The sequence below is a fragment of the Vitis riparia genome, chromosome 19, assembly GCF_004353265.1.
Source record: "Vitis riparia cultivar Riparia Gloire de Montpellier isolate 1030 chromosome 19, EGFV_Vit.rip_1.0, whole genome shotgun sequence".
Classification (NCBI taxonomy): Eukaryota; Viridiplantae; Streptophyta; class Magnoliopsida; order Vitales; family Vitaceae; genus Vitis; species Vitis riparia.
In genome coordinates this window covers 1364331-1391402 of record NC_048449.1, presented here as the reverse complement: position 1 = coordinate 1391402, position 27072 = coordinate 1364331, and the positions used below count along the sequence as shown (strand labels likewise).

The window sequence follows — 27072 nt, the reverse complement described above, 5'->3', positions numbered from 1 at the left end:
ATACAATGGCAAAGTATATATACGAGTAACTGATTCTGCAAGTGAAAGCCTTCTGTAGTTACAGCTTTGCATAGATAACTCAAGTCTCAGGGCTAGGATGGAACTGTGTCTTCAAGGTGGAGAGGAAGCTTGGAACGGTAAAAGGGGGGTCCTTAAGCCAAAAACCCAGGTCATTTTCAGGCCAATGATGCCTTTGTCTACTTGGCAAAGTACCAGTTCTGGGCACATTTTGTATCAACAGCAAGGAAGACACTAGGAATATTCTTGCCGTCAAAGGGTTTTTCCATGCACTCCCCAACCATGGCCTTAGCAACCTCAGCCGACTCTGTTGGTCCCCCCAGGATGATTTCATCGTGAACCTGCTTTCCTACTAGAGTCATTTTTGAACAAACCCGCTTTGGGTGGCCTTCAAACTCCTCTTCTTAAATCCTTTATGCAAATTATTGTGTTTTTTAAAATCAGATTTGGGGAAATTATTGCTGATTGAATAGACTAAAGGTTCGGGATTTCATATCAAATCCACTCAAAAAATGGCATATGGTATAATGGTATAAATTTGCAAGCAATTTCTACATATGAGGCCCCACCACACCTACCCTCTTCACAAGGCCCACCACTCTACTCATCACTAATTAGTAGGGGATTTCAACTGAATTTTGATCTCTAGCCACATGAAGACCTCAATTGTTACACCCATTGACTAAGGTTTTTTGAAATATGCATATATTTGATTTTTGTATAGTCTATCTCATTTCCTTAGTTTTCTTTTTCTTATGGTATAATTCATAAGTGGGTTTTGAGGTAAGTTTCAACTCTTTGAGTTTGAATCTTCTGTACCTCTTATTTCTTATTTTCTTGTCTATTTCTTGAGGTATAATTTATAAATGATTTTTGAAGTTATGTTTTAACTCATTCTGCCAATAAATTGTTAGCCTGATTTAATAATTTAAGCTTTTAGGTTAAATTAATAACTTTATGGTAAATAACAATTTAAGCTTTAGAGTAGATTTTTTAAATTTTAGAGTAGTTATCTTTTATTTTTATTTTTATTTTTTAATATAATGGGTTATCTTTAGAAGTGATTTTTTATGAAATGCTTAAAATTTGTAAAGGTAAGACTTCTAATAATAAGAAAATATTTCTTATTCTATCTTTTCAAAATTACTCTTAAATGACTTTTAATTACATCAAATTAAGAGTACATTTGACAGTGATTTTATAAGTTTTTCTAACATTTTTAATACTTGAAAAATAAAAATTTTTCTAGTGTTAGAAATACCAAAATACTTTCCAAAATTATTATCAAACACACTCTAAATGTTGTTAATATAATCCTTTAAATTGTCATTTGAATGTGCTTTGGCCCGTTTATTTGTGTTCAAATTTGGCTAGTTGCCAAAATAAAACTTGTGGTTTGGAGTGGGCAACATGAAGATGCCAAGAATCCATACGTCGAGGATGATGGATGCAAATGGAGGATTTAGGCTTTGCTGAAATCAAGTTGTTTAGTTGGAAATTAATTGAGCTATCACATAAGTGGTTCCATATTTTGAGAATGAGGATGAAGATAATATTTTGCTTTGAGAGCATGTTCTGAATACCTGTATAAAAATAAGAATGAAAATCCATTTCATTTTCATCGGTTGCCTTGTTCCAATGGCTTACTAGAAATAAGAATAAAAATAAAAAAATTCATTCTCATAGAAACCAAACTACTCCTATCAGGCTCAAACTATTCCTAATAATTATGTATGATTCATCTCTATTCCATTCCGAGTCCCTATCTGAGTTTTTGAGAGTCTCCCTTCATCAGAAGTAAAATATATAATCTGACAGGGAGCAAAGATTTGTAAAATAGCTTCATTTCTTGCTTGAAAAACTGAATTCCATGTTACAAAGATTACCAGGAAATGAACATCTACTGATAACTTAATCTATACATACGCATGCTCTCGTTGATCAGCCGATTACAAAAATGCCACAGAATCAGCTAATCGAGACCTTTACAAACCCAACCCAGATCGAGATTTCCATATGATAACTGCGAGTCAGAGCGTACCATGGCAAAGCATACAGGTAACTTGATTCTGCAAGCGAAACCTTCTGTTGTTACAGCTTTGTAATAGTAACTCGGGCTAGGATGGAACTGTCTCTTCAAGGTTCAGAGGAAGCTTGGAACAGCAAGGGGGGCTTAACCAAAACCCAGGTCATTTCCAGGCAATGAACCTCTCTACTTGCAGAGTACCAGTTCTGGGCACATTTAGCATCAACAGCAAGGTCACACTAAGAATATTCTTGCGTCAAAGGTTTTTCCATGCACTCCACAACGATTGCCTTAGCAACTTCAGCCGACTCTGTTGGTCCCTCCAGGATGACTTCGTCGTGAACCTGCTTCCAAGAATGGTTGTTACTAGTCATTTTTTGAACAAACCTGCTTTGGGTGGCCTTCTACTGAAGTACTTTAGTGTGTAAGTTGATGCCTCTACTAATCAATACAGATCCACAGTTTCCGTTGATCAATGTGTAAGACTAGGACACTAATTATATTATCAATCACAATTTAATCCCATTACCATCTGACTCAATGCACCTTAAATCCTTTATGCAAATTATTGTTAAAAAATGAAAAAAGGGAGTTATAATCTATTAAAGTCTGCATTACCATCTCACTCCTCTTCTTAAATCCTTTATGCAAATTATTGTGTTTTTTTACATCAGATTTCAGCAAATTATTGTTGTAAAATAAGAATATGAAAGGTGTGGTCTCCCAACAAATACTACAGAAGGGACAGTTAAAAAAAAACTAAAAATATGTCAAGTAGATGAACCTGAAATTGCATAATACAATCAGTAGAGGTGGAAGGAAGTCATGTTCAAAAGAATGTTTTTTTTTTTTTTTTGATAAGTAAATGAATTTCATTAAAAAAAGGGGGAAAGAGACGCTAAAATAGCAACTCTAAGTATACAAAACCTATACACCCGCCATCAAAGGCCAAAAGACAAAAAACCTATAGCCACAAGCCTACTTAGAGCCCAACCAATCAATAAAATTAGCTATAGTTAGAGGGCAATCGTCTATGAACAACTTAGCCTCAGCCCATAAAGTAAGAATAAAAGATTGTTTCAATCTCTGAATTGACACCGACTCATCCTTGAATGCCAAACGATTCCTCTCCTTCCAAACCGTCCAAAAAATGTGAAGAGGAGCAGCTCTCCACACCTTCTTGCGGTCTTTACCCATGAAGAAGCCATTCCAACTCAGAAGGGTCTCTCTAACTGAAAAGGGCAAAACCCAAGACACCCCAAATAAGGCAAAGAGAAGATCCCATAAAGCCCTCGTCCTGGAACAATGAAGAAGGAGGTGGTTTATGGTCTCCTCTTTCTCAAGACACATAAAACATCTGTTCGCCAAGGCCCATCCTCTTTTCTGGACTAGATCCAATGTTAAAGCTTTGCCCCACGTGGCCTCCCATGCAAAGAAACAAATCTTGGGCTGCACATTCGCATTCCAAATAAAGCTTGAAGGAAACAAAGATGAACCACCCGCTTCAAGAGCTATATAAAGAGACTTGACCGAGAATTTACCGCTCTTGGTTTCAGTCCACGATACCATATCCTCCACATCCTCAATAACTCTTTTACTCTGAATCCTCTCCATAAATCTTTCTGCCTCCTCAACCTCCCAGTCATTAAACGCTCTTAAAAAACAGGGGTTCCAACCCCCCAACCCCCCTCAGCCAAAGGATCCCATATATCTGCCACCCTCGCTTCCTTCTCAACCGTCACAGCAAAAAGAGAGGGGAAGGTCATACACAGAGGAGACTCCCCACACCATCTATCCCTCCAGAAGCTCACCCTTCTTCCATTACCAACTATGAAAGCCATCCTATCACTCACCAACTTCCAATCCGCCCTAATTCCTTTCCACAAACCCAAACCATGAGCCTCTCTCACTTCCCGCGAGCACCATCCCCCTCTAGCTTCTCCATACTTCCCTCTAATCACTTGATTCCACAAAGCCTCTCTCTCATTTGCGAAACGCCAATTCCACTTAGCAAGAAGAGTCTTGTTAAGGAGGGATAGGCTTTTGACCCCCAAGCCTCCTTTCACCTTGCTTAAACACACCAACTCCCATCTTACTAAATGGGGCTTATGCTCCAGGTTGCCCCCACCCCATAGGAAATCCCTTTGAATTTTCTCTAATCTTCGTCTAACTGAGCTTGGTAAACACAACAATGACATTAAATAGATGGGTAAATTCGATAAAGTACTACGAATGAGAGTCGCCCTTCCTCCCTTGGACAAATATTGTCTCTTCCACATAGTTAACCTTCTTCTGAAGCGCTCTTCCACTCCATCCCAAACTGTGACTGACTTAAAAGGAGCACCCAGGGGCATCCCCAAATAGGTAGTTGGAAGACTACCCATACTACATCCAAACTCCTCAGCAAGATCATCCATACTCTCCACCCTCCCTACTGGAATTAATTCACTTTTTTCCAAATTTATCCTCAATCCAGAAACAGCCTCAAACCACATGAAGCCAACTGAGGTACGTCAACTGATCTTGAGAAGGTTTACAAAACACCAGTGTATCATCAGCAAACAGCAAGTGGGAAATTAGGACCCCTTCTTCGCTCCGACCTTTTACCCTACAACCAGATAAAAAATCTCCCTCTACTGCCCTTTTAATGAAAACACTAAAGACCTCCATAGCAATGACAAAGAGGTAGGGGGAAAGGGGATCACCCTGCCTCAAACCCCTGGAGCTTTGAAAATAGCCCGTAGGGGTTCCATTGATCATCACTGAGAAGCTTGCAGTGGATATACACCACCGAATCCACCTAATCCATTTCTCCCCAAAGCCCATTTTCTTCATGATTGTGAGAATAAAGTTCCAGTCCACTTTATCATACGCCTTCTCTATGTCCAATTTGCACAAAATGCCGCTCTCATTATTCTTAAGGGTCGAATCAATGGCTTCATTGGCTATCAACACTGCATCTAGGATTTGTCTACCTTCCACAAACGCCCCTTGAGCTTTTGAGACCACCTTTCCAACCACTTTTTTTAGCCTATTGGCTAATACCTTGGCTAGCCACTTGTACAAGCTTCCCACCAAGCTTATAGGCCTATAATCCCCTAAAGCTTCAGCCCCTGCTTTTTTTGGAATTAAGACCATAAATGTTGCATTTAGGCTTTTAACAAATTTGCCATTTTCGTGAAACTCCTTAAAGAAGCTCATCACATCAGCCTTCACGAAATCCCAAGCAAAAATCCAAAAGGCCATAGAGAATCCATCTGGCCCCGGGGCTTTATCCCCATTACAGCCTTCTAGGGCGTCAAGCACCTCCTCTTCCATAAAAGGAGACTCCAATGCACTGACGTCCAAAGGCTCTAACATCTCAAACTGCAGCCCAGAAACAGAAGGTCTCCATTCCCCCGGATTAGACAACAACGTCTTAAAAGCATTGGCGATCCCTTCCCTGATATCATTTTCCTCCGTGAGCCACGCTCCGTTAATCTTAATTCTGTCCACATTATTCCTCCTCCTATGTGCGTTGGCCATTTTGTGGAAAAAACCGGTATTTCTATCTCCCTCTTTCAGCCACACTTCCCTGGATTTTTGCCTCCACGTGATTTCTTCAAGTAAGACCCATTTTTTATACTCTTCTTTCGCTTCGTTTCTGGCTTCCAGCTCTTCCAATGACAGCCTGCTGGTTTTCTCCTTTGCATCCCAATACTCCATCTGCTCCAGTGCCGTATTCTTTCTATATTCAACCCTTCCAAAACTGTTTCTGTTCCATTCCTTCAGCTTAGCCTTCATAAATTTTAATTTTTCAGCCAAGATAAAACTTGCAGATCCACTGAATCTGCCTTCCTCCCACCATTCTTCAGTAGATCCTTGACACCTTCAGCTTTCAACCACATATTCTCGAATCTAAACGGGATAGGGCCTCTTCTCATACCCCCACCATCCATAAGAATCGGGAAGTGATCGGACACGGGTCTTGGAAGGAGAAACTGCCTCGCATCTCCAAAATGGCTATCCCACTCCTCATTAACCAGAAAACGATCCAACCTTGAAGAAGACTGATTACTCGCTCCTCCAGTCCATGTAAAAGGGCCCCCACCATGGGCAGGTCCTTTAACTCCAGATCTTCTTTCACTTCTGCGAACCTTCTCATAATTGAGTTCAATCTCCCTCCTCTGTTACACTCTTCTGGACTCAGGATGGCATTAAAGTCCCCTGCAACGCACCACGGCCCATTCCAAAGCCCCTTAATGGCCCCCAGCTCTTCCCAAAAACTCTCCCTCTCCCTCCTTAAAATTGGCCCATAAACCCCAGTAAACGTCCATATAAAACCATCCTCGCAGCTCTTAAAAGTGCACGAATAGAGAAAATCCTTTTTGCATGTCAACCAACTCCAGCATCCTGTTGTCCCATATCACCACTATTCCTCCGGCTGCACCCCTTGAGTCTATAGCTCCCCATTCAATGAACCTACCCACTCCTAAGCTCCGAACAATGCCCGTGGTCATTTCCTGAATCTTGGTTTCCTGTAGGCAAACCAAGTCCACCCTATTTTTCCTAATCAAAGCTTTGATCACCTTCCTTTTGTCGCAATTATTAGCCCCTCTTACATTCCAGGTGAGCATTCGGAGCTTCATTTAGACCTACTCGTGCTTCCCCCTCCTTCACCTCCTCCTCCACCTCCAATATAGTTCACAGTCCATTCCAATTTTCTCAATTCTCTTTCGAATTTTGACGTCTCTAATTTTCTCCTCTTTGTGCCATCCAAATTGCCTTTTTGAATCTTCCTCTCTTTCATCTCTTGAGCAAGAACAATATTTCCCCTTCAAATCCCTCCGTTGGCATTCCTAGATAACGGCTAAATTTAGCCAGGCTACTAGACTGCCAACACAAATCCCCCTCTTTGCCCTCTCCTCTTGTCTCTTCCAAAACCCCACTGATAATTTCCTTGGTATTCCCAGCCTCTCTACCCACCATGTCCGAAACCTCAGCCTCCCTTCCGTCCGCCAAAATCATCGTAGCGGGTCCATGACTGCACCCCCTTCGTCATCTGAAGCTGTTCCCCGGTCGGAAGTCCTTGCCATGACGACACCTTTCCCGTCCCAGAAGGAGTAGAAAAGAGAGAGATATCCCGTTTCCCCAGAGATGAGAAAGGAGAAGAGGTTTGATCGGAATACCTGGAGGCCTCCTCAATAACGCCTCGTCAGTGATTTCTGAGGAATTGACGACCGGACGAGGCGATCCTAGCTTGAACCCAAACAAATCCCCCTCCTGCTCTCCGCCACCACTGCGTCGCCCATCGGGAGCCCTAACCCCTTTTGCATTCTCCAAAATGGGTATTCTCTCCCCCGTCTGGCCTTTAAAAAGCTTTAAATTGGGCCGGCCCATTACCTCTGGTTTTTTAATCCCTTGGCCCTCCTCAGCGGGCTCTCTTTCCCAGCCCGAATCATCTTGCCGGCCCAGTGGCATAAAATCTCCAGGCCCAGAGTGCAAACTCTTCCCCCCAGCTGAAGATCGGTCTCCTTTTTGACCCGTCAGTCTCTGATGCTGCTCCCTGCACAGTACCAGAGGGCTGAACTTTCGTGCTGCAGCTGCCTTCTTCTGCGTTGTACTTCTCAGCCACTTTTGCAGGTTCCCCATACATCTTTTCTCCCACCCTTATGAATCCAGCGCGTGTAACTCCTTCTCCGTCATCCCTGACCTCCCGCTCCTTGCCCTTATCTTTTCTAATGGCCGGAACCACTTCCGACAAGCCTGGTTTCACCTCCCACCATAGCTGGAGAGCATAACAAAAAGATCCCACTACTACTTGCATGGTACTCGGCCGTTCTACACCTGCATATCTCACTGAAATTCTGGCCCACCTTAGTTCCTTGAGATTTGCAGTATTTGCATCCACTTCAGCGAATCCCCGCAACAGTCTCCTATCTTTCTGAAGGCTTCCTGACTCCAAAGGTGCAACGGCAATCCCATGACTCTTACCCAAGCACTCTCGGCTCTTTCGCCATTTTGAGAACACCCCACTTTTGGGTCCCACCTGTCCAAATGCATAGTCGACTCCTTGAACCATCTGTTTCCTCTTAAAAGCACCTTGTCTGCCTCGTCTTTATTCTCAAACTCGATCAGCAAGAGAGGGCCCCCTAGCCTTGCGAACTTCAGTCCTCCTTTAATATTCCAACAGGTTCTCCCCCAACTTTCAAGAGCATGCATTTCTGAATCCAACAGAGGGTTATGTCCCCATCTGCCAACCAGACATCGGTCCATTAACTTCCTCTCACTTGAGATGTCTTTCTCTCCCAACTGTAACCATAGTGTTTCCCCTGCCTTTTTCACTCTTGAATTCACCACATCGACATAGGATTTTGGGGCTTTTCCTTCAGATTCCCCTACTGTATTCCTGTCCCATAAGAAGTAACATTTCCCCTAAACTCAACCCGAGAAATAACCCCCAGAGAGCGAAGCTTTTCAGCCAGCAGAACCCATCCTCCCAAAATTCCTTTTCCTTCTGGAAACACTAAACAATATCTCTTTGATTCCAGGTCAACCACGGAACACAATAAAACCTACCTGCCTCATTTGCTCGACTTTCCAACTTAAACCTCCTTCCTCCATCTTCCCACCTTTTGACCAGACCCTGCACAACAAGACCCTACAGCAAGCCTCCACCCCTTCCAGCAAGCAGCACAAGCTGAGACTTCCAAACCTGACCCACGAAGTAAAACCTCTACTCCTTTCCACAATGATTCCCCTACATCTCTCCCAATCACCTCTACAGAGATTTCAAACGATTTTGAATCCACTGCAAACCAACATCTGCCTCCTCCCTTCATTTCTCCATTTTTTCCTAGATTAGTTAGACTAGGACTGGTCCCCATTATAACCGGTCGTTCATCTTGAATCTAAGACAATGCCTACTAGTGGAAAGTTAAGAACCAGAATACAGAGTTTGGTGAGAAACAAAGATGGAGGTTTATGTTTACGAGCTCCAGCCGATCTCATGTTCAAAAGAATGTTGTCACCTATAAAATTGGAGGTAATCAAGAGAATGAGAATGAGAATTTGAATTGGTGGTGAGAGAGAGAGAGAGAGAGAGAGAGGACCACTGTGTGTGCGTGTCACCAAGAAATAGCAGAGGTTATTGATGTATGATTGGGAAGACCGCAAGATGAAGATAAAAATGGTGCATTATTAAGAACTACCAGCAAGCCTGCACGAGGCACAGGGAACCAGTCCAGTGGGTGGGGGTTGGGAGGTGGAGTTCCTGGCCCTCTAAATGATAGTTCAACTTGGTAAATGAACTGTACCAAAACTTATTTTTAATTTGATTATTTTAGTAATGATTTAAATGAGACCAATGGACAGGGTTTGTATGGACAAACATAGCAAGATGTTAGAGGCGAACATAAGGGCTGAATAGATACTTGAGAAGCAAGCCAGGAAGATCATGTCAAACTTGAACATAGACAACCCCCTGGCCAAATAGAATGAGGACCTGAAGTTAGTCATGGAGGGCTCAGCAGTTTTCAGAAAGTTGGTTCATCATAATCAAAAGTGAAGGTCAAAAGAGATGTCAGTGACCTCGTTAGAGATTGTAGAAACAAATTTAATTGTTTTGTGTTGAAAAATATTGCTCTCCCTGATGGACTCAAATGGGGCAACAATAACATCTATGCAAAGCTGTAGTATGATCTGAAATTTAGTTATGTAATGCAATTTTCAACAATAAGCAAACTAGGGAAGAAAATAAGAGGGTAAAAAAGGAAGACATGATCCAAACCTGTAAAAGCAGCTTCCATCCAAGCTCCTTTAAGCGTGCATTCCTCGATATTTCTAACATGGCACACATGGCAACATCAGCAGCACTACCCTGTCAAATTCAACTAAATGAGAGCTCAGAGAGACACAGAGAGAGAGAGAGAGGAGAGTGGGGGGGGGGGGGGGGGGAGAACCTGCACTGGGGTATTTATGGCAGCTCGCTCAATGTGGCCTCTTTGAGAAGCAGTAGCATGATGCACCGAAGGGAAAGACCGGGCCCGTCCTAGCAATGTGCAAACATATTTTAAAGTTGTAGCTTCTTTTTTACGTTTTTCTTGCCAAGCAAGCACTTCTTTCCTCTCTTTATACCAGCGTTCAACAGTTTCCCTTGCTTCTCTCACAGACACCTGAGAATAGAAATGGTGATGCCGTGCTGTATATAATCAAACTATCTTAATGCAATTTGATCAAAATTACTCATCATTTAGGCTTGGTGCTGAAAGCATACCTTCCAATCCCGGGCAAGCCCTACTGCAGTTTTTCCATAGGCAATGGAAAAGTTGAGCATTTTTGCTTTCCTTCTTTCTGAACCAAAAGCATCCTAACAGATAAATAAATATGTTTCAATCAAACCATGATGATTACAGTTAAATTGGAGCTTCACATGTTTTGTTGTAGGCAAGTGGCAGCCCCTTTAAAAGTTTATCAAAGGCGCAAAGGAGTGGGCTCCAAGGCCCAAACTTTAATTTGGCATTCTCTGGGCCATAATGGGCTTAGGTGGGATCTTATACAATTCAATATGGATTCAACCTAGAAAGTACTTTCCAGCAATCAAGTTATGGCCTAGTCAATGGTCACAAGTTACTCTTCTCAATCATTAATATTGTCATTTTCCAAGTCCTTCATGTGGTCTAGTAGTGAGTCCAAGTTTTTTTATTTTCAAGTTGCATTACTACTATGTAACTAGTTCCAAGGAATTATAAGTCCCTAGAAAAGCTCTATATAGTAGTTGATCAGTCTTTTGATAAGGATGAATGAATGATGAAATTTTCAGCAGCCACTATGTTCTTTGTGTGATACAAAGAATACTTGGATGTGAAGCCTAAAGGTTTCTAGGAGTGATTCCTAGAGTTCTTTCAACTACACCACTACTCTCCTTGCATTTTACTTCTTGTCCTGTATCATTTGTGCATCTACTTTTAATAAATTTGTATTCCTTTTAATTCCCACAAATTCCTCAACCACACAATCAATTTTTATTTTTATTTTTTTTTGGCGAGTAAAGGCAATTGTATTAAAAGAAAAAGTATACATGACGTATACAAAGCAACCAAGGTGTGAGTACACAAAAACAAATCATGTGCTTATTCATTGTCCCAAGGCAGCTATGATTTGGCACCTTATTTTTGCTCTTTTTGGTGTTCATTGGGTTTTACCCAATTCTATCAGGGAAACCATTCTTGGTTGGAACGACACCTTTGTTGGAAAGAAAAGAAAAAAGGCGTGGAATGCAGCCCCTTTATGTTTATTTTGGACTTTATGGAAGGAAAGAAATAGAAGAATCTTTGAAGATATTGAATTAGCGGATCAAGCTACTTTACGGTCTTTTTTGTACATGTTTTCGGATTGGGTTAGGGTGCATGTAGATTGTACTTCATGGGGTGAATCTCTCTTCCTTGGAAGATATAAAAGAAGGTGTTTGTAGAGCCTACCAGTCCCTCCTCTCAGATTCTGGGGATTGGAGGCCTAGTATCAATGGCCTTAACTTCAAGGAGCCGGGAGAAGGCTTGGCCAGCAGCCTAGAAGTTATGTTTTCTGAGGAAGAAATTTTTACAGCCCTAAGCAGCTTCTGTGGTGACAAAGCCCCAGGCTCGGACGACTTCACAATGGCCTTCTGGTTGTTTTGTTGGGACGTTAAACCAGAGATTTTGGGTCTCTTTAGAGAGTTCTACCTCCATGGGAACTTCCAAAGAAGCTTAAACTCCACGTTCCTCTTGCTCATTTCTAAGAAGGAGGGGACCGAAGACCTAAGAGATTTCAGACCAATCAGCCTGGTAGGGAGTGTGTACAAATTGCTTGCCAAAGTCCTTGCCAATAGACTGAAATCAGTGATGGGGGAGGTGATTTCTGATTCTCAGCATGCTTTCGTCCATGGGAGATAGATTCTAGACACTGTTCTTATTACTAACGAAGCCCTTGATTCTAGATTGAAAGACAACATCCCGGGCCTCCTTCTCAAGATGGACATTGAGAAGGCTTTTGACCATGTCAATTGGGACTTTCTCATGGATGTGATGTCTAAGATGGGATTTGGGCATAGATGGATTAATTGGATGAAATGGTGCTGCTCTACGACTACCTTCTCGATCCTCATCAATGGAAGCACTTCAGGCTTCTTTCGTAGCTCTAGGGATTGAGACAGGGCGACCCTCTATCCCCCTATCTTTTCCTTTTTGCCATGGAAGCTCTTAGCCAATTGTTGTCTCGTGCAAGAAATGAGGGTTTTTTCTGGTTTCAGAGTGGAGGAAGAGGAAGAGAGGGGTTGTTCGTGTCCCATCTCTTGTTTGCCGATGACACCTTAATTTTCTATGACGCCAATGCAGATCAGTTGCAATATCTTAACTAGACCTTCATGTGGTTTGAGGATTTCATGATTAAAAGTCAATCTGAGCAAAACGGAGGCCATCCCAGTGGGGGAAGGCATTCCTATGGAGACTCTTGAGACGGTCTTGGGATGTAAGATAGGGAGTTTACCTACCTCCTACTTGGGTCTTCCCCTTGGAGCCCTTACAAATCCACTAGGGTGTGGGATGCAGTGGAAGAAAGATTCAGGAAAAGGTTGTCTCTCTGGAAAAGGCAATACCTCTCCAAAGGTGACCGTCTTGCTTGCTAAAAAACACCTTCTCTAGCCTCCCAACCTACTTCCTTTCTCTCTTTGTGATCTCCAAGAGGGTGTGTGCAAGGCTTGAAAAGATCCAAAGGGATTTCTTATGGGGCAGTGGAGCATTAGAGAATAAACCTCACTTGGTGAGTTGGAAGGCTATTTGTGCCACTAAAAAGGAAGGTGGCTTGGGCATTCGCAGTCTAGCTACTTTTAACAAGGCCCTTCTTGGGAAGTGGTTGTGGAGATTTGCTAATGAGAATGAGTCCCTATGGAAGCAAATTATCTCTAGTAAGTATGACCTTCAAGAGGGGGGATGGTGCTCCAAAGGTGTAAAAGACCGTTATGGAGTGGGGGTTTGGAAGGCCATAAAAAATGGTTGGGAGAACTTTCATTCTCATTCCCGCTTCATCATAGGGGATGCACTAGTGGCTTTGTTTTAATAGACACCTTAATGATTGGGAGGTGGGAGAAGTAAAAAGCTTATTAAGCAAGCTTCATCCTTTGACCATTAGAAGAGGTGTGGATGACTTGCTCGGTGGAAAGAGAACAAGAATGGGACCTTTTCTATCAAGTCTTTTTATAGCTTACTCTCAAGGGGCACAAAGCCCCCTTCCCGGCTAGAACTATTTGGACGCCTTGGGTTCCAATTAGGGCTAGCTTCTTTGGGTGGGAGGTGGCTTGGAGCAGGCTACTCACACTGACCACCTGAAGAGATTTGGTTGGAGCATCCCCAACAGGTGTTTTTTGTGTAAATAAGAGGAGGAAACCACAGATCACCTTCTTCTGTTTTGCAAGAAAGCCAGAATGTTATGGCTTCTGATCTTTTCCCTTTTTAAGGTGCAATGGGTGATGCACTCCTCTGTGAAAAGAAACCTCCTAGGTTGGCATATATCTTTTGTGAGCAAGAAAAGGGAGAAAGATTGGAGAGCTGCTTCTCTCTGCCTGATGTGGACCATTTGGAAAGAAAGGAATAGGAGGGCCTTCGATGATATTGAGAGGAACAATCAAGATATTAAATCAATCTTTTTGTACACTTTTGTGAATTGGGCTAGGATGTATATAGAGGAACACACTTTGTCTTTGATAGATTTCGTAGACTGGCTAGCCACCAAGTAAGGGTCGGGCTTGTTTGTCCCTTTGCTTTTTGCTTCTTTGTATTTGGTACATAGTTTTAAAAGGCTCAAGGCGCACCAAGGCGCAAAGTAGTCCTGGAGCCTGAGGCGCAAGGCGCATCTAAGGCGCGGGCTTTAGTGAAGTGAGGCGCACCCTTTATTTTTCTCCTATTTTCCCCCTATTTTTCTTCTTCTTTTTCTTTTTCTTCTTCACTTCTCCAGCACGGAAGAGGTAGGGCAAAGAATGGCAATGGTCTCGGGTTGAGAAAGCTAGAAAAGGGGGTTGGATGGGAGGAGCAGGCCAAAACGGCGTCGTTTTGGCCTTTTTTTTTAAAAAAAAAGAACAGGCTCCAAAACGACGTCGTTTTGGTCCCTGTTCTTTTAAATGAACAGGGTCCAAAACGGCGTCGTTTTGGGCCGAGCAAATAAAAGAAAAATTAGGGCTCCCACGACCCTGCCTCTTCTCTGCAACTCGACGGGAAGAGGGAGAAAAAGAAGAAGAAGAAGGAGAAGGAGAAGAAGGAGTGCGTACCTGGTCGGAACCTCGAAGGCGACTCGGGCGACCGCCTCGCGCTTGCGGAGGCGAGCGCCTTGCGCGCTTAAGCGGCGCCTTCGTGATGGGGCGTCGCCTCCCTTCAGGCGAGGCGCCGAAGGGTGGCGTCGCGCCGCCCCGAGCCTAGGCGCGCCTTAGGCGCGCCTTTCAGAACTATGATTTGGTATACTCCGTGTATACCTTTCTCTAGCCTATTGGCTCTTAATGAATTTACTTTACCTATCAAAAAAAAAAGTAAGGGATTTTTTTTGCTTTTTTCTTTTCCCTTTGGCCTTGTTGCCTTGTATACTTCGTGTATACTTTCAGGTGTACGTCAGGCTTTCTTAATACAATTGCTTGTATATCAAAAAAAAAAAAAGTACACAAAAACAAGCAACTGCACCCTAAGAAGAACCTAACCAATTCACAAAATCTAGCAAGGACATAGGCATTAAGATTTAAGGAAATAGTTTTCAAAATTTAGCATTAAGATAGTGCCCATAGGCACAAAATAAGAAGCCAGCCTCCAAATCTTTCAAAGCCCATGAAACTACCATGCCAGGTAGTCAAAATTTTCTCAACTGAGTGAGACAACCCAATTAATGCCAAAAGAAGCAAATAACAGACAATAACAGACTATAAGAACTGAGTTCTAATGAAACAAAAAAAAATACAGTTTTCTAACTCCTTGTCTCAATTTTCATCAGAGACAAGCTCTTAATTTGGACAATGTGATGAAAGCATTAAGAAATAGAAGCATAAATGTTGTAAAAAGAATTATTCACTTACCCAATCCTTAGCAACCACAGGCAACCAAACCCAACACCATGTTAAGTTGAAAAGCTTCAACTCAGGCTGAGGTTTGGGTTGGAATGATTGACCTTTAACCCAGTCCAACCTGCCTTAGTTGTGGCCTAAATTCCACTAACATGACATCTTAAGCATACACTGCCCATTTTTTGACCCTCCAACTCAATTATTTTCAATGTAACGTGCCTTTTCTTATCCAATTTTAAGCCAACACTTTCCATAAATCTAATGTCAAACATTATGAAATATTGGTTAACCAATAACCATAATCCATCCCCGTGCTATCTAATTATATTCACTACCAAACTAACAGTTCATATATTACCTTCAACAGAGGAACTGGAGGTTTGTCTTCACCAGGTTGAGGATGCCACTCAAGAAGCACTTCTCTTTTTCAACAGCTTCACGAATATGTGGATACATATTCATTGCAGTCCTAGAATGGAAATCTCCACCAGCTTTGAAAGCATTCAACATGCTTTTACAGTTGGCAAGATGTGCAAGAATCCTAAGTTCCAGCTGTAACATCGAACATTGTTCAATCAACAAGTGAAATAGACCGAACTTCTAAAGAATAAATAGATTTTGAAGCCAAGTACCTGTCCGTAATCAGCAACAATAAGGGAGTTTCCAGGTGCAGCTATAAATGCTTGGCGGATCTTATACCGGTCCTTCTCTAAAGCAGGTTGGTTCTGATTTGTAGAAAACAAGAATAATAACACCCCTAGTTAACAAGTAAAACAAAATAAAATAAAATAAACTATAATACAAAAAAATGCATTTATTTCCTCATTATTTCTATTTTGCCTTGTCTTGATGAATACTGAAAAGACATCTGAAACTCAGATATCATCCACTATAAAACTCTTGTCAAGGTAACCATTGTGCCTTAATAACAGCTATTATGCAATTCCAAGGAGATAGCCATGAAATGAAAAAATGCATTTGTCGTTGGAAAACTAGGATATTCACTCTCAAGGCATTTATCATTTCAGGCATGCAATTAACTCTACTACCTTTATAAACTCCAGAATTTTTTTCCTCAGTTGATTGGAAGCTACATACTGGTTTTTGACCAGCATTGAATAAGGAACCATTTTGATTGAACACCAAGGTCATGCTTTATTCAATGATAAGAACCAACAATAATAGAGCATGAGAACACCTGTTTTCTTTTCTAGTCTTAATTGTCACTATGCAAACAGCATTGGAAAGTAGTAACATCTACGTTGAATACTGCAGCTTTATTTTTTAAATATTAACATTACTAGTTAAGGAAAATAAAATATGAACCTGCAAATTTGATCTCCAAGCTGACAAGCATGAATACTGCAGTAAATATTAGCGCTACTGGTTAAGGAAAATAAAAGATGAACCTGCAAATTTGGTCTCCTAGCTGACAAGCGCCCAGTTTCTGTGTTGATAAGAGAACAATGAATACGCCCATTCTTGCCAGATATTTCACCATCCTGCATTAGAAAGCAACCAAGATCATCATGAACTACCAACTCAATTTGAAGTTAATAAATGGAAAAACATTAAGAAACTGTTAGCAGAAAGCAGCATTTAACATTTAATCTTTATGGAGAGTTGAGAGAGAGAGAGAGATGTTTCTCACGTCCATTCGTAGATTTTTGAGGCTTTGTTAATGCCAAACCCCCAATTAGAACCTCCAGTCAATAGGTTCTAATTTTGGCCAAACCAACACAAAAATTGTAGGTGATATAAGTAATATACACAACCACAACATAACTAACCTGCTGAATTTCCCTTAAATAAGATTAGGTTGAAGCAATTTTGTTGGCTTGTAAGGGTTTTTAAATATTGATTCTGTAGGATCCAATCTATTCTCAGATGTATGATAATATTCACAGTGGCAATGAAAGAAATAGTTTCATATATCTTTATTTTTCTAGTTGAAAAAAATTATGTCAATATCGTTAAAATGATGATATTTAGGTATTTAGGTTTTCTTTATTCTTGAGGATCCAATGATAAAGGTTTTGAGAATTTTAGCCAAATATTTAATAAAATCTCATAAATGGTAATTAAAAACTTTCACCAATTTTTTAAATGCTTACTCCCTACCAAATTAGCAACCACAAGGGTGTAGGTATGTGCATGTGTGCATGGGTAAACATCTCATGTCTTCATTTGTTAGGTATTGTTATAATAAGCATTAATATCAAATGAATGTAAAACTCCCCAAAAACCATAAACATCCCCAAAGCCTTCTTGACTGAGTGGATAAAGTTTGGAGTATTTAGAATTGGAACAATTTGATTCTGAATTAAAAGTTCTTTAAATTATTAACATATATGTTTCTTAATATGTAATGTCACATTGGTGGATTGCAGCTATTGCCTATGAACAGATGCTATTCGACGATCCATGCATGGATAAGAAATTTACACAGTAAACCAACTTTGCTGCTTTTTAGTAATGGTTTTAGCTGGGTGAAACAAAAAGGATCAGTTCAGACAGAAGGAGAAATGAGGCCAGTTATGCCCTATATGCCAGTTCAATCAACTAGTTTGACCAAGCCTCCATACACCGCAGGGCACTCGAATATGAAATATCATTTCCTGGCCTAAATCAGAATATTATCCTTTTATTCAGTAGAAACTTGGAAAACAGAAGTTCTCAAGTGGCAAGGGGTTGAGAAAGTTTCAGTCCTAATTTCATGTAATAGCAACAAATACAAGAAAATAAAAACTAAAAAATACAAATGAAACAGTGTGCGTAGTAATAGAATATGACAGTAGAAATCACCTGCAATGGGAGGATGAAATTGGATATCAAAGAGTTAATAGAGCAAACTTCACATAAAGCAGCAATGGCATGGCAAGCCTTCCTCCCCTCCTGCCCCTCCCCAAAAGCAGCATAAGCTGTTCCATAAGCAGATATGTCTGTGTCCTCACTCTCTTTTGGTCCTCGTGTTCCAGGAACTTCATCAATCTTTTCTATGGCAGTAGTCTCAAAGTCACATTCAGCATCATCAATAAAATCAAAGTCTGCAGAGACCTTCCCTGCGAGGGTCTTCAAGGCATCTCCACTAACTGAGGGCCAGCCAGATGCTGTGCACATCTCAATTGGTATCTCAACATCAAAGCTACTTAGTGTAATATTCCGAAATTTTGTGGGTGCCTTTTTGCCTTCTTCAATCACTTTGTCAACATTGGGAATCTTAAAAGTTTTCTCCATTGGAAGACACTCATTGGGATCCTTTCTATGAGAGAGAGAGAGAGAGAGAAGTGATTAAGTTAAATATATGGAGCTCCATCGGGTCTGTATGGAAAGGATGAGATTTCAGAAAAGTAGTAACTTTCATTTTTGTCTCTCTCCTAGCATTTGAATACCATGGAAATCAAAACATCCCATGTGAATCCAAAAAATTTTGAGAGTGGTTTCCTCCAATAGAACTGTATATTTTTCCTATAAAATTTGCAGGGAAGTTTAACTTAGACAGGAATCATAAAACTCTCACTAGCCTGTAAGTTCACATGCAAGAGATTTGAGGCCAATTTTCTCCCATAAAAAAGAGACACTCCGGAGATATTTTACAGAACACTAACTTCAACAGGAAATTTAATATTTTCATGTAAAAATGCATAACTCTCAAGTGATCCAAGCAGAGTATTAATGATACTGAAGCACACTAAAAATGTGAAGTTAAAAATATGCCAACCATACAGGAGATATATCCTTCATCTGTATCATAAATCTAACATTCACACACATTATCATAAAATGTAGTGTGTTTCTTTAGTTTGGAATCAGACTCCAATGAACTGCACCCCACAATCCCACAATTAATTTATATGCAATCTTATGAATCAGGAGCTCCGTGCTCTTGAGCATATCCACACTTAGGGTCATATCCTTCCCATTGTGTCCACTATGAGGCTCTTTTATATGTTGTTCATTATCTTCGTGATGCCATGGCTTGTCCCCCAGTTTTACCTTGTTTTTTTAAGAAACAGCTTACCTCCAGTGGTGGAGCTAGAAAATAAGTTGAAGGGGAGGAAGAAAGAGGGGGGTGGGGGGGAGAACAAAAATCAATTGGATAGCTGTGTGGTAACCAGAGTTTCCTCCTAAATCAAAGGATAATTGTTCAAACCCTCAATAAGGAAGGTTTTTTTCCAAATTTTCCCCGGGAGGGGGAGGACATTTGCCCCCTTGATCCTTATGTGGATCCACCCCTGCTTACGTCCCTTGTCTTTATTTCAGCTTTGTGCCTACCATGATGTTAATTAAGTCAGATGTGACTAGTCTACACTATAGGCTTCCATGCTTCGCTTGGACACTCTCATTTCCTGGAAGTGAGAGAGGCAAGAATTGCAACTTTACCCCAATACAAATTTGGGAATTTCAAAATGGCTACCACTGATATTGAGGTCAATTGCCTTGATGAGTCAGGGTTATTATTCATATACCCACACTATATTGTTATAACCGAGTGAAATCAAGTTTTCCAGGAACCCAATATTTAGTGAGCAGATAAGAACATTGAAATTAGCTTTTCATCATTACCTTGCAAGACCACTCTCCTACAGCATCACCTTTTCAATCTTTTCATCGTCATTACCTTGCTAGAACACTCTCCCTGCCTCATTACACCATCATTACCTTGCTAGCACACTCTCCCTGCCTCATCACACTATTGTTACCTTGCTAGAACACTCTCAGCACTTCAGCTCACAAACTTCTTTACAAAATCTAGTACAAATCTTGATTCATTGTGAAAGGACAAGAGTGCTATGAACTATTCTCTTAGCAGTCTTCTGTTTGAAATGAGTGTTTTGAGCTTCAATGAGAAATCTCCTTCTTGAGTGGAAATTTAAGAGGTTGGATAAGAAGAGAAGTACTGTTTGGTGTATGACTCTCCATTGTTTGTTTTGGTGTACATAGAAAGAGCGTAACAAAAGATAAAGGGTTGAAGGAGTTCATTAAATCCCTAATGGAATGGTCTTACAATTTGATGGAAATGGCGAGTTCCTTATTGATGGATTTCTTAGATAGTCTAACTTGTGAATAGTGTGGTTTTTTTTCTTGTAGGCTGTTCTCCTGTGATATTTTTTGCATACTGCCTATAAATGTAGGGTGAACCCCTTTTCTTGGTGCTGTTTTAATAGATGCTCTTTTTGTCTATCAAAAAAAAAAAATCTTGTACAAGTCGACATTCTCTCTTTTAACCAACAAAATATTGGTTCTTTTTTTCTAGTGGTATATGAAATTGAGAATACTAATATATTGATGACAAATGAATATTAAAAAAAAGGATAAGAATTCCTTATGCACTCCCCTTTTCTTGGTGCTTTTTTAATAGATTCTATTTTTGTCTATCAAAAAAAATCTTGTACAAGTCAACATTTCTCTCTTTTAACCAACAAATTATTGTTTTTTTTTTTTTTTTGTGGGCGGATATGAAATGAGAATACTAACATATTAATGATGAATGAATGTTAAAAAAAACGGTTAGAATTCCTCAAAACTTACAGAAAACAAGAGGGATATGGTTAACGAATCAAGTTCTCTAATCCAAAAAGATAATTCTAACAGGGACACCAACAAATTCTTGGCCACCACAATCAAAAGGGTCATGAAAACAAGAGGTCTCCCAAACTTCTTCCACCGATCTCTTGTCTTTGACTGTTCTAGCATCCCTTTCAAACCAGATAGCCAACAATGAAGCAAGGGTAGCTCCTCTTCATTAAACCCTCACTCTAGAGCTCTTTCCGAACTCGATGAAAAGGATGGTCATCATATCTACAATGCCTCTTGCAGCAACTTTCTCAATTTCTGTCAGAGAGAACAACCTTTGCCATAACTCTGATGAGAATACCTAGTGAAGAAAGAGATGATCGACCTTCCTACTCCTCACACAAAGAATGTAACACAAGGGCCAAAGGTTTTATAGGACCTCCTTATTTGAAGTAAATTATTAGTATTAACCTTCTAACTCGCCACCAACCGTGCAAAAGCTTTGACTTTCAAGAAAGTTTTGGAATTCCAAATAAACTTGGTTTGAGAGAAAACAACTAGGAAATCATATTTTCATAGAGCATGAAAGGAAATTTTGGGAATAAGAGGTCACTAGGATCTAAGGACCAACCTTGACAAGATGTATGATATACATTATGGACTCAAATCCTAGTAGCTTAAACTTTTAAGAAAATTGGTTGTTCAACATGAAATCAAACTCTTGTTTGATGGGATGTCAAACCTTATAACATGTTTATTTCCCCATTTTATTGAGTCCATGTGTAAGCTCAAAAGGAGAGTGTTTGTGATTTGTTTGCCTACAAGCTTATGAGTCTCTCTACATGTGGTTATTGGATCACATGTAAGGAAGGGTGTTGGAGAGCATGATATACATGTAAGTCTAAATCCTATAGATTTAACTTTTTAGGAAAATTGGTTGTCCAACAAACATCTCCTTGTTCGGGACTAAAGGAAGAGTAACATTTTGCAGCTAGAATAATAGGAAGTATACATCATTGATTGCTACATCCTTTATTTATTTATTTTTTTGGAAATCATCTCCAAAAGGAGAGTACAACCTACCAAAAAATTGACATCTATATCAGCATATTTTCCTCAACTATGACCAAAAGAAGAAAAGGGAAAAGCCAAAAACAGACTAAAGACAAGAAAAAGCAAAAGAAAAATAGAAAAAAGCAAAATAGCATATTAGAAAATAAGAACTTCTTACCTGTTTGCAACGCCACCAAATAAGAGCTGGCGCAATTGTGTATCACTTCCCACATTCATGTACTTAGCATCAGGGCAATGCTTAGATGCCCAATTGCGAAATCTGTTGGCAGCAACCTGTTCCTCTGCTTTGGCTACTTTCTCCACCTTAGAGAGGTAGGCTCGATCTACCAGCATCCCCTCAGTTTCCATTTGAACTAGAAGCTCACCGAAGGGCCTCCAGTATTTCTGATAGAAATCAAACATGCATCCTTTACGAGCCCCATCAAGAAGCCATTCCTTATCCAACAGTTTGTTTTTCATGCTCTCATAAAGCTTGAGTGTGCTCATTGAATCCAATGCAGAGTAACTAATCCATGGTTTCCGATCCTCTCTTTGTAGCACTTCTACTGGAGCAATGGTGATAATTTTACCTTCAGTTCCATCCTTCTTCAGTTTTTTCTTGCCAAAGATGGTTTTCATTGATACTTTGCCAATCAATTCTTCTCCATTAGACATGTCAGCACCAGACATGACTTTTGAGTCACGTGTTAGCGCTTCAAGAGAATATCCACCAACTGCCCGTCTTGAAGAATCCCACAACCGTGCCATATGCATTGTGTCAGCGTGAAAACCTGAAACTTTGAGATCATAGTTCTCTATAACATGGTTGTCAAAACTATAGTTGTGCCAAACCTACACAAAGAATACATCAACTTGTCATTTCCACAATTGTCCATGCACTGAGCTAGTTTCTCAGAGTATAGGTAAAATATAAAAGCTAAAACAGTTAGAGATTTCTCTCTTTTTGTTTTCTGCTAGCTAATTCACATATTAAAGAAATCTTGCTAAAGGGAACTGAAACAGTTCAATTGTTAAAAGATGATATAGGCAATCAGACCAGTATTTTCCCCCCTTGAGGAAAAGCAAAAAGGGGGCTTGTCCATACTGGAGTAAGTACAGTACTCCACAATTCCAGAAGGACTAATGATCAATGAGAATCAGTTCAATTGGTATCGTATATAACATAAAATTGAAAAATATGTCAGTTTGAAAGAATTTCAATACTTCATCCAGCTGATACCACGTAATAAGAAATTTAAAATCATACCATTAGGTCTCTCATATAGAAACAAACTGATAGACAATAAGAATAATTTTGATGGAAAAATTATTTGCAGTCAAATCATTCTTCATGGCTTTGTCCAATACATCAGATGTAATTCCTTTCTCCTGAACTAAATTTATATGGAAATCTAATGTCCCATCCAAGGTCAAGGTCTCTCCTTGGTTAGTGGCACACAATAGGTAAATACCAATGACATGCTATAGTTGAGAAGACCTTTCAAATTCTTTAGTCCCGATTGATGCTTTTTATGTAAAGGGAGTGAAGAGTTGATTCACCATCTCCTTTATTGTCCAATAACTTTGGGGTCTGGCACAATCTATTCAAACAAGTCAAGATTGGAGTATATACAATATGATGATCAATTCATAGTTGATTGGGGAGCCTCATTAGAGGCAAGACCCTTTGGCAAATTGTTTGTCTCATATTGCTTTGTAATTTGATTTCTGAATTCTCATGAATAGAGTATAAAGAGTAGTGCCTATTCAGCCAATGGATGGAGCATTGTAAGGGTAGGATGTGTTGGCTAGCACATTGCAATAATTTCACAAGACAATGAGCCAAAATTGTACATGCATAAATATAGGTCACATAACATGTATATACTTATAAAGAGGTGGTGCCTCTTCGACTAATGGGTGGAATAGCCTAAAAGGTAGGACAAGTTGCTCAAACATAGCAGCCCAATGGGCCAAAAGGATACACACACGCATACATATATATGATATCTATGTTTTTGTTTTTCTTTTTGGTCCATTTTTTCGGGCCCTAAGAGTTGAACCTAGAACTTCCTACATCCCACCTCCCCAACCCTTCACCACAAAAACCACACACACACACACACACACATACGCACAAACACACACGCATATATATATATATATATATATATAATATATATATATATATATGATAGGTATCTAAGTTTTCGTTTTTCTTTTTGGTCTTTTTTTCGGGCCCTAAGACTCAAACCTAGAACTTCCTACATCTCCACCTCCCCAGCCCTTCACCACAAAAGCCAGTCCCACTCACAGCTTCAAAAATCAGCCAATTTGATAAAGGTGGCATGACAAGAGATCTTGCACATGGGAAGAGTTGGATCATCAAATGGCAAGGATTATACAACCCTATTTTCCATTTATTCCCTAAAACGGAGCAATAAATCAAGATTTAAGAACATGCAATAGGCCTATAATCACAGGTATGGAACAATCACCATATCGGGGGTGTGTGTGTGTGTGTGTGTGTAACATAAGTATATATGGATGTATGCATGCATGCATGTAGATCACTGGAAGATGTGAACTACACATGACCCGCCAATTCACCATGGTAAGACATGAAAATCTGTCAATTTGATGAAAATGGCATAACTACTAATTTTGTACATGGGAAAAGTTGGATAATGATTAAAATCCTAGATCAGGAAACATGCACCAAACCTTCAATTACAAGTATAACAGTGTCATAGTATCAAGTTAACAGACACAAAGACTCTCATTATTGCTAGCACAGAAGGTTGTATAAATGCTAATAATGCTAAACAGAAGGCGCTGTAGATCAGGAGGACCATCAAGTAAAAGCATACCTTTTGGATTGATGGGTCTTCAAAAAATGGAGCAAATTCAACCAAAAGATCCCTCCCACCACCATCAAGAACATCTACCCAGATACAAGACTTTCCATTTCCAAAATCTGCTTCAGGTCCAGAATAAATACTGAAGCATATTATCTCTCCATGATCAACAGGTGTTTCCCGCTTCACATCAATGTTGGCCACCTGTGAAATTATCAGAAAACATATTATTAAAGTAACTCACAAATGAGAGTATCTTGAGTAGCTTATGAGTAAATATCAACACTTCTATAAATAGCCAAACATCTTCTTTGTAACTTAAGTAGAGCTCATGCCTCTGTGTCACATGCATGGATAAGATGCTTGTACTGAGTGGTGAGCTTCCTGACAATTTTTTTTGCAACATAGATATCATCAACTATGAGAACTTTTTCATAGATCTTAGAAAGCTTCCTGCGAGCCTCCAACTGAGAAAAAGCATGTGTTCCCATAGCAGGTATTATGGATCTTTCATTGGATTCGTCATTTTCAATTGCATCAGCAGCTCTATCCCGAGAAAATATGAAATTTGCCTCTTCCCTATCCTCCAAAGGCTTCATTGACAATGACCCATTAGACTGAACAACCTTCCTTGAGTGATGAGGTGCAGTACTGTTTACATTATTCCTGGAAATATGCTTGTTGCCTGCCTGTATTTTTTCAGGGTAAGCTAGCACATTTGAAGCACAGTCATTAGTCATTGTTTCACATCCTATATCCCCAGCAAATATTTGCCCCTGAACACTAGGATTATATAGCGGACCGTGAGTTTGAGCTTTTAATTGGCCATGATCAATACATCCTTGCCCTACTGAGCTTCGCAAATTTCCTTTTCTGGTAATACCATTTGAATTTGAACTACGATACTTAGTAAATATGCTTGACCTTACATAAGCATTGCCATCTTGTGAAATTTGCCTTTTTATTTCAACCAGTTTATTGGCCTCCTCAATCCAGATGCTCCCAGGGTTACTGCACCTAGTCACCCCTGAAGTAGCACCAAAACCAACAGCCCCACGAGGAGGAATAAAACCTACCTCTGGCTCTACTGGGCCATGCAGATGCTGCAGGTTAACCAAACCCCTTGTAAAGCATTTTCTTTCAGCACAAATCCAATTGGGATAGCGAGGGAGTATTAAAACTGATGAGGTAGAAAAATGAATTGCATGCTTCGTATGATGAGGTGAGCGACAACAATTGGCTTCACCATTTTTCTTAAGTTGAATAAATGGCCTCCTACAATAACTCAAACTTTGCCCACGCTGAAGTGTATTATTAAAAACAATGACACCAGGTAAAGTACCATTGGCACCTCGGAGTGGATGAACTTCTCCCCTGCAGTTTTAATCAATGTGTTATTACAAACGACAGCAGACCAACTAAATTCTATAACAAATGTATATACATACATAGATATATTACAGCATCGCCTGCATGACCCAGCTAAGGCAGCCCCTCGCATAGAATCAACTCAGTCACTTCCCTGCTTAACTGCAAGCATCAAGTCTTATTTTTCAAGTTACTGCTTTCAACCAAATTCACAATGTGGCGAATAAGAAATCCATAAAGCAAATACATAAAACTCAGGCCTACCAATCCAACTAGAACTCAACAATGTAGGGTAAGAAACCCATCATAAAAGTTAAAATACTTAAATTTTTTAATCACTGCAGAAACTCAATCAAGACTAGCACTTTTTCGAATAGGCAAATACATTATATATTAAGGCATCTAACCAAAAGGGGTACAACCCATATACACAAACAAGCTAATGCTAAAAAAATCTGAATATTTCCTGTCTATTTTTTTTTTCCAGTGTAGTCAGCACTGAAAATCTCTAGTCCTGAATTTGTAAATTTGAAATCCTTAAGCCATCAAAATTTTAAATCGTATCTAGGCTAATAAAATCGGTTGGCAAATTTCTGAAAAACAGAACCAACACAAAAAATTTCAACAACATTTTTGGCATTTAGCAATAACAGAATGCATTTCAAATTAATTCTCAAACCACATTTTCAGCAAAACCTACAAATTTCCTCCATTCCAAAGTGCTTGCATTTACCAGTTCAGAAAATCAACAAAACCCCAAATCTTCACACCAAAACACTTAGAAATTTCTTTTACTGCTACCATCAAAACCCTAAAACGACACAAACTTATTTTCTTTTTTGATTTTTTCTTCAAGATAGAGTGTGTGGAGGACGAAGCTGTACCAGAAAATCACAGACTGCACATCGTCTTCTCCGAGCTGAGATGAAACGCTGCGTTTTAAGGATGAAACGACCGCATTTTGGCGGCAAAGATGAGACTAGGGTTTTGGAAAAACCCTTGACTTCGTTTCGTCTTCTTGCTCTATCAGTGTCTCTAAACCCAAAACCCCACCACTTCTTATAGAGAATTTGCTGTATTTTCAAAATGTGTCCCTCAACTTTTGTTATTTTCATTATGGACCACCCAGTGGCTCGGTGAACCTTTTTTCCTTATTTCTGAAAGTACCCCTTTTTTATTAT

The 27072-nt window shown here is 40.0% G+C and overlaps 1 protein-coding gene across 1 annotated transcript; it reads right to left on the bottom strand.

Annotated features, from left to right (window-relative positions):
* Positions 1-2283: 2283 nt before the first annotated feature.
* Positions 2284-26908, bottom strand: LOC117909036 (DNA polymerase I B, chloroplastic/mitochondrial-like). Its single transcript, XM_034822938.1, is given in 14 exon segments — positions 2284-2388; positions 9813-9902; positions 9985-10197; positions 10299-10391; positions 15454-15515; positions 15518-15647; positions 15728-15820; positions 16505-16597; positions 17901-18357; positions 21844-22517; positions 24536-24727; positions 24859-25897; positions 25972-26053; positions 26776-26908. Coding segments are annotated over 13 exon segments (3294 nt in total). The 5' UTR covers positions 26025-26053; positions 26776-26908.
* Between the last annotated feature and the right edge of the window lie 164 nt (positions 26909-27072).